The sequence below is a fragment of the Magnolia sinica genome, chromosome 19, assembly GCF_029962835.1.
Source record: "Magnolia sinica isolate HGM2019 chromosome 19, MsV1, whole genome shotgun sequence".
NCBI classification, from domain to species: domain Eukaryota; kingdom Viridiplantae; phylum Streptophyta; class Magnoliopsida; order Magnoliales; family Magnoliaceae; genus Magnolia; species Magnolia sinica.
This window is the reverse complement of record NC_080591.1, coordinates 2316915-2325288: the sequence shown is the minus strand read 5'-3', so window position 1 is coordinate 2325288 and position 8374 is coordinate 2316915. Positions and strand designations below refer to the sequence as shown.

General features: G+C 40.3%; 2 protein-coding genes across 3 annotated transcripts; one reads left to right on the top strand and one right to left on the bottom strand.

The window, feature by feature from the left end:
* Positions 1-238: 238 nt before the first annotated feature.
* Positions 239-951, bottom strand: LOC131235624 (probable pectinesterase/pectinesterase inhibitor 61). Its single transcript, XM_058232887.1, has one exon. The coding sequence runs from the start codon at positions 949-951 to the stop codon at positions 397-399; it is 555 nt and encodes a 184-aa protein (XP_058088870.1). The 3' UTR covers positions 239-396.
* Positions 952-3847: 2896 nt separating this feature from the next.
* On the top strand, positions 3848-8157 carry LOC131234780 (universal stress protein PHOS34-like). 2 transcript variants are annotated; one of them, XM_058231736.1, is made up of 4 exons: positions 3848-4192; positions 5788-5969; positions 7480-7598; positions 7856-8157. In XM_058231736.1, exons 1-4 carry the CDS (start codon positions 4015-4017, stop codon positions 7929-7931), a joined length of 555 nt encoding a protein of 184 aa, XP_058087719.1. In that variant the 5' UTR covers positions 3848-4014; the 3' UTR covers positions 7932-8157. The 2 variants fall into 2 exon arrangements, with proteins under 2 accessions (XP_058087719.1, XP_058087720.1); XM_058231737.1 differs by having other exon boundaries at positions 3857-4192; positions 5788-5897.
* Positions 8158-8374: the final 217 nt, after the last annotated feature.

Below are 8374 nucleotides of genomic sequence, written 5' to 3'. Positions count from 1 at the left end.
ATAAAATAAAATAAAATAAAAAGTCTCTCAATGCAAGAGAAACAATTTAAGAGGATATTGAACATGGAAAATATTTCTAACTTGTCAATTTTTGACAATTTAAATTTTACTTAGGATCTCAACCCAGCCAGATCCATATAAATCAATTATACAGTCATTCCTTCTACTGAACCCATGCCTAGAAAAATTTAAATGTTGACTAACCCGGCCTGAGGTTTTTTTTTTTTCTTTCAAAAGAAGCTCAAGCGCACATAGCCTAATTCATTTATTAATTTTAGAACCATTGGCTAGCTCATGGTAGAAACAAAACCTCTCTTCTAATTAAGGCTAGCCATGGTCCACCTCCATTTACCAAAATCAAGAATTTTTATATGAATTACAAACCATTTCTTAGTACTAATGGTGTTTCAAATTAATATGCTCTCCCAATGCGAGGGAATTGCTTGTAAGCTTGGTAAGGATAGAATTAACATCTGCCAAGGGCGAGTCTTCTCCCGTCGCCTCGGCGAACCCGTCATCGCAGGTCGAGAAGGCCGACATGGCGGCAGACAGGTTGTCCATGAGATCCACATGAGACCGAGCATCCATATTCTTGATTGACTCCTTGAGGGCGTCTATGGCATCTTGGTACGCTTGTTGACACACTTCAAAGCTCGAGTGCGCCATATCATCCTCAGTTTGAGCTTCCATCATCTTAGCTGTGATGGCCTTAGCTTCTGTGATCTTGTTGAGCGTGGCTTGGATAGACATCTTTGCAATGTCGGTCACCCCGCAGTCGTTGGACTTTGGTATGAGCATGGCCGTCCCCTCACAAATGTGGGGGAAACGGGTGTTCTTGCACGCCTCGGAGATCTTGTCCCTTGGGTGGTGGGCCTCAACGTCCAGTGAGATGATGGAGGCTACAATGATTATGAATGAGAAAGAAATGATGTCTAGCTGATACAATGCCATGGATGTTGATTTTGGATTTGGAGAGGAAAAGAAGTTCTATCTGGATATTGTTTTATTATGGGGACCTATCATTTTTCCATGGCTGATAATAGAAAATCTGGGGTTTGTTAATTTGATGTGAGACACTCTCCACCAATAACTCGTAATTCATGGAGAGGTGGTTTTGTGGATGATTTTTCTCCTAGGAACTGGTTTTTATGTGAACTCATGATGTGAACATGATATCCAATCCGTCCATCAGATGCAACATCTCAGGAAACCATTAGGAGTTATAAATCAGCATGATTGGAAACTCAGGTGGGGTACAGAAAAGGAAGCAGTTGAGGGGGAACAACCACCCTTGATTTTCACCCTTCATCTAAGCAAGATGGAGGGTTTGTATGACCTGGATTGTACATACGCGACGTAGGATGGGATGGTTCTTAGAGGGTTTCACAGGTTCCCATGGGAAAATTTCTATGGTGTTTCTGGCCCACCTTGATTCTGGCGAACTGGGTTTTGTTTTGAAGCTGCTAAAAATTCTCTCTCTCTCTCTCTCTCTCTCTCTCTCTCTCTACCATTGAGGAGTGTATGGTCCTGATGCATAAGGACGTGTACATCTAACCTACAGCGTGATGTGTGGGGCCCAACGTGATGTTTTCATGACACCACGTCCATCATGTGCGTCTCCTCGCGTTCTCCTGCGAGTCCAAAAACCAGCTGGACCCGAAACTCATTTGGGCCCCACACCATATAAAACAAGGCTGGAAACCTCTAAAATCTTGTGATGTGCCCAAATGAGTTTTTGAATGGTCAGGTTATTGGGGTTTCTTCATCCTGGTGGCTCGCATCTTCTGAATGGATCGGATGGCATAAATGAAACACGATCAGCCCTAAATGGTGGGCATCCCCATCCAAACTCTTCTCTGCGGTGTGGCCCACCTGAGGATTGGATCGGCCTATTTCTCAGGCACGAAGGAGAACATAAGGGGACAGACATGATATACGGATTCGATTTCATTTAGGTTGTCCCACACATCACATTGTAGGCCAAGCTTAACCCCTCCTACATGATAGACTGCAGCAAACCCTACCAATGAAGTCGGGGACTCGGGGGACCCGAATCATGGATTTAAATCTCTGGCCACTCGGACTGACTCGTCTGGACTCAAATCGAGTCACGACTCACCTGAGTCTGGGGTGAATTGACCCGACTCGGCGAAGTCAGCGGCACGTTGTGTTGGACCGAGTTTGATTCGACCTGGAAGACTCACATCCGACTTCTGCGAGTTAAACGGCCCAGACCCGAATCCTCCACAACACCTGTTGTATGTAGCTGTAAATCACCCAAGCTCCATGCTGCACTGTGACATCCACTCCGTCCATCTGGTGTGCATCCTCATATTCACTGCATAGACCAAAATTCAAACCGATGCGAAACTCAGGTGGGCCATGCCAAAATCGTACAAGCTCGAACAGTGAGGCTCTCCTGAGTATTGTACCGGTCTTATTTTTGGCCTATTGGTTGATTCTGGTGAGGGACACCTGATGAACGGGTTGGATGGAAGTGCGAGAATACACACCACCGTGGGCCCACACAAAAACCTATGGTTGCATCTTCTCAACATCGTCTTGTGGTGTGGCCCACATGAGTAGTGTATTAGGCTGAATTTTTCTCCCCCAGGCCTGAAATCGATTTCCTCACATGATGGACGGAGTGGATTTCACTAACACGCAGGACACGGTGGGGTCTACACGCTGCCGTAAACAGTGGCGAAAGCAGATAAAAACGCCACGGGCTTTGCGTGGCGCACAAACAAATGCGCAGGATAAGATCCTCCGCACCTCACCTGTATCTTAGGAAATCGGATTGCGTACTGAGTTACTCAGTACGCACTTTTCGTACTTAGTAAACTCAGTTGGGCCCACCTTGAATGTGTGTGATCTATCCACTCCGTACATTCGTGTTTCCATCCAATTTAAGTGGTTGAGCCCAAAATTGAAGATATCCAAAGATCAAGTGGATCGTACCACTGGAAACAGTGAAGATAATGATTTCCACCGTTGAAACCTTTTTAGGCCCCTTAGTGATGTTTATTTGTCATCCAAAATGTTAATAAGATCGTAAATACATGGATTAAGTGAAAATACAAATATAAGCTTGATCCAAAACTTCTATGCCCTTAAGAACTTTTCAAAGGTAGACGTTCAATTCAACTGTTTCCTATGGTACGGTCTATTTGAATATTGGATATACTCATTTTTGGGATTAAGTATTAAAATTATCTTTTAAAATGGATGGATGATGCGGATAAAGTATATAAATCATGATGAACCTCAAAGAGTTTACTCAGTACGCTATACCACCGCCTGCCCCTAGCTCCGAACGGGCAGGTCTGCGGGCCGGCCCACCGTGATGTATCTGTACATCTAATCGGTCAATCACTTTTCTCAAATTATTTTAATATATCGAAACAAAAATGAGACAGATCCAACGATCAAGTGGACCACACCAAATAATAAGCTTGGTTGCATTAAAATGGACAAAGCATTAAATGTGAGTTGAATTAAATGCAAGAGTCATCTGTGGTGTCGTCCATTTGATCGTTGGATCTGGCTATTTTTGTTTTGACGGTTAAAATAATCTGAGAAAAGGGATAGACGGCTTGGATGTACAGATACATCACAGTCGGCCCTCCCACAGACCTGCCCGTTCGGAGCTAGGGACAGCCTGGGGTAGTACGCAATCCACGTCCGTTTTTTTATGTTCCCCGTGTCTTAAGAGTCGCCTTCCAACCGCCACCTTTCCCACTACAGCGTTTTGTTTTTTTTCCAACTAGCGTCGAATGCAAGCAGAAACAGTATCTCTCTCTCTCTCTCTCTCTCTCTCTCTCTCTCTCTCTCTTTCTCATCTGGTTTTTCACTATAAGAAGAAAAGAGTCTTCTTTCTCTCTCTCTTCTGTTTGAATTCAAACATCTCTCTCCTTTAACTCGTTTTTCTCTAATAAGAAGAAAAAGGGTCTTCTTTCTTTCTTTTTTCTTTTTTCTTCTGTTTTAGTTCCTCTTCTTTCATACTCTCCCTTAATGGCATCTAACAGAAACATCGGCATCGCAGTAGATTTCTCTCCATGCAGCAGAAAAGCTATTACATGGGTGTCTGAGAATCTGCTCAGAGAAGGAGACCATCTCATCGTCATTAACATACAGCCATCTTTCCAGTACGAGAAAGGAGAGATGCAACTCTGGGAAGCCACGGGCTCACGTAATCTTCCCATCTTCTTGTATCTTGCTCTATCACATGCCGGGTGCATGTTTGTATGTAGACAGATCATGGCATAGCAATCATCCAATCAGAACTGCCAACAGTCTAAGTTCATTGGGTGGCTACGATCATCCATTCAATGAGAGTTTGAGTAATATGCTCCATCCAAAGTGGAACCATGATTCGGATGGTCTGGATTAACGTACGTGTATGCGACGTACTGTGGATCATGGACTCAAGATATGATTTCTCAGGAAACCGATGTAGGGTGACCCCAGATGGGACACTACATATATAGGACGTGTGTTTCATGATGATGCCTGGAGCAAAAGTTACTATTCTTCGATGGTCTAAACTTTGAACAGTAATTTCTCTATATTTGGACTGTATATCTTCAAATCAAACATGCTTGGGACTAGTTATATCATACTCTACTTAGGATATAGTCCATAGACTATTTCTGCTTTTGTTTAGACTTCTTTTAGTCTAGGTATGCTAAAAATGCATCTATGGCCCATAGTGATGTAGAGTGAGTTGCAGACATGAGAAGGCTGAGGTGGAAATGATCCAAATCATTGGAACATTAACATAGTCATATCTCGCAAACTAGGATGAGTTTTTCGACACAATATATATGATTTTAGGGTAGGAGAAGTTACTTAAGCCAACCAACCCCACTATGCTGGGTTGCCCATGCCGTATTTGCGAGATTTCATCATATTGATGGTCAAAAGTCTCATTTATTTTTGTTTTTATTATCAATAGTAAGTTTTAGTTCGAGTATAACTTTTGACCCATTTGAGTTGTAGAAGTCATGCACAACATGAATAGGGCTTACAAAAGTTAGGAGAATAACGTGGTTGGACCAAATTGAGCTTACTATTTTTGGCCGAAAACCATGAAGTCTAGTAGGAACAGATGTAGTATATAATAGTAAGTTTACTACTTATAGTAAGTTACGTTTTTAGGGTGTTTTAGTTGGAGTTTCCTATATATGTTTGATTTACTTATTTAAAGAGTCGTAATTTTATTTTTTTAAAATCATCAATCAAATTATTTCAAATTTATTAGAAATTATTTTTACTTTTATCCATCATGGATTTGAGGAAGCTCTGTGAGTCTTCTCATCTTTGCATAGACTTCCACCAAAGTCATCCTTGCATGGATGTTTGCATATTTCAGTTGACACTGGACACAAAATTAGCTAAAGACATGTTCGTTGATGTTTTTTAGGTTGGGTTCTTCACATATTGGTTAGAATGCTTACTTTGGTTTGGATGCACAACCAAATTGAACTGCAGTTTGCAAATATTCAGTTAAATAAAGAGAAAATAGCCAAATTGTAATGGCATTTCCTATCAGTTATAGTGAGGAAGTAGCTTCTTCATGTCAATGTAATTGCAGTTTGGTCCACCAAATTGAATGGTAGGATAAATAGTTATTTCCACTTTCTTTTACTAATCATCGCAATTCAATTCAATATTCCATCCAAAAGCACCCTTCATGACGATATTGTCGTTAACTTCCTTCATCCCTGAAGTTAGGTCTTCGTGGATGGTTCTCTTGTCAACCATTGCTTGCTTTGATTTTTGCAGCCATTATTCCCCTGAGCGAATTCTCCAATCCCAGCATTTCCAAGAAATATGGCGTTAATCCAGAAAAGGAAACACTCGACATACTTAGTCGTGCTGCTGGACAAAATGGGGTACCTGCAACTCTCTCTCTCTCTCATAGTGCCATGCATGCATCTACTGTTCAAATCAATGATGTCATACATGTAAGTTGTTGGAATATGTATTGAAATTACTAGGTGACTGATACATGTTTATGTTTCTACGAAAGATACGGCATCGTTGGTTTAAAGTATATTTGGACAATGGAAAAAGAAATGAAAGAAAATGGATGAATTTTCTATAATAGGATGTTTTACAATGTTTGGATAACAAATTAATATTTGTTGTGTGCAACTGCCATACAAGCGCAGAAGCAATCTTAGAACGAATTGAACCCACAACAGAGAAACGGAAAAATGGAGCAATCACATAAAACAAAGGGATTTTGTGTAGAAAAAACAGTGGCACTAGGCAAGAATGAATCCATTATGAACAAAAAGTTTGAAGAGATGGACAACTTACAAATTCGAAAACTCTAGCTTTCTTCCTTTAAAACTCTCTTAATCTCAAGCCCTCACGTTTTGCACCCTTAGAGATTAACCTTAATCCCACATAAACACGGTTTATATAACCCGCTTACATAATTAGAAACAAAATAGTGCACTTACACAAAATCGATGTGAACCATTGATCGATCAACTCCGATCGATGATCTTTGATCGATCGACACCACATGTTTGATTTGATTGAATATGCTCAAAAGTGTCCAGAGAGCAAACTGATTAATTCATAATTTTCTCGATCGATCGACAGTCTATTCAATGATAGAAATTTCCGGTGTCAACATCAGATTGAAAGCATTCAATCAACAATCTTCACTGTGGTTTCAATCTTGTATCTTCAATGTTCCAAGCTGCTATCACAATCTCTAAATTTCTTTATAGCTTCATCACTGCTTCATGTACACACTGCATCTTCATTCATCTTTCGTCAAGTCTAGAGAAGTTGAACAAAACCTAAACTTCTTTGTAGGAACAACTTTTATAAGTAAATTCGTCGAATTTTCGTTGGTGTGAATCTTTTCAAGAGTAACACTGCATTCCTTCAACATCTGTTAGATAAAATATTAATGATACACATCAATGTGTTTAGTCCGGAAATGGTATACCTAATTCTTTGCCAAATTGATCATATTTTCGCTATCATAATGCACAAGCATGACTTTCTGCTAAAGTCCCAACTTATTCATCATACATCTAAACCAAATCACTTTCTTGAATGCTTATGTCACCGGTATATATTCAGTTTCAGTTGTGCAAAGAGCAACCGCAGACTGAAGTTGTAACATCCAACTACCTGTTAACACAAACGAGTAACTGAAAGTCGACCTTCTATTATCCATATTACTGGCATAATTAATGTTCACATAGCCTGCCAATTTCTCCTCAGATTTACCGAATGATAAAATATAGTACCACGTATATATACATCACTTCTGGGCCTATATATAAACCATTATTTATCGCTTATGATTCTAAAAAAATTACCTTCATTAGGCATTCTTACCCATCCTAACCATGGCTTGGGAAAGGATGTATATATGTGTGTGTGCGCGCGCGCGTGCGCGCCTGGGCATACCAAACTAACAAACTAACCAAACGGCTTGCGTATCAGGTAGTAGTAGCTGCCAAGATATATTGGGGAGATGCAGGGAAGAAGATATGCAAAGCAATTGAGAAGATCCCCTTGCATTGTCTGGTTATAGGAAGCAGGGGACTTAGCAAAGTTAAGAGGTCAGCTTCATTCATCCTTCTTTTTGAAAATTGTCCTATTGTTACATTCACCTGCTCTTTAAAGGTGGACAAGTGAGAGATTAGAAAAGGGACCTTTGATCTGCGGCGGATGAAGTCGGAAAAGGAATCCTGCGTAATGTGGTTTCTGTTTTCACCAACCGCGATTTGGGGCACTTCCAAACACACCAGGGAATGCTTGGAGCGACGGATATTAATCATGTCAACTAATGTATATAAACTGTGGATGGGTCTTGCAGGGTGCTTTTGGGAAGTGTCAGCAAATATGTAGTGAACCATGCAGCTTGCCCCGTGACGGTAGTCAAGAACTTGTAAATCGACAGTTACTGAATTTTCATGCTTGTGATATTAGAGGTTTAGGTGCTGTGTATTGTCATAAGTTGGTTGTAATAGGTTCTGCAGTTAGTTACAATAGTCAATTTGATAAATTCTCATTTGGGTTTGTAATATGTATTTCTGTTCGCTATGAATTCGATAGAACTGTCGTTTATGTCCACCCTGTGGACTAGCATGAATACACAATGTTGATATAGGTGCCTTTTTTTTTTTTTTTTTTTTTTTTTGAAATTTGATAGACTACATCCTATAGAAGTATATAATACCTCATTGATTACGCGAGAAACCCATTTTGGCAGTGTTATAATACGATCGATCAAATAGATCAAAATTATTTACAATCCAAGTGGTTCAAGTAGCCTACATTCATGAGTGTGAGAAAAGTCTCACTACTGTAATTTAAACTAAAACAAGTGCCCAAA

Coding starts and splice junctions, on each gene's coding strand:
- LOC131235624 (XM_058232887.1), bottom strand. CDS start 951: ATGGCATTGTATCAGCTAGACATCATTTCTTTCTCATTCATAATCATT.
- LOC131234780 (XM_058231736.1), top strand. CDS start 4,015: ATGGCATCTAACAGAAACATCGGCATCGCAGTAGATTTCTCTCCATGC. Junction 4,193..5,787: donor CTGGGAAGCCACGGGCTCAC/GTAATCTTCCCA, acceptor TGATTTTTGCAG/CCATTATTCCCCTGAGCGAA. Junction 7,599..7,855: donor GGACTTAGCAAAGTTAAGAG/GTCAGCTTCATT, acceptor TGGGTCTTGCAG/GGTGCTTTTGGGAAGTGTCA.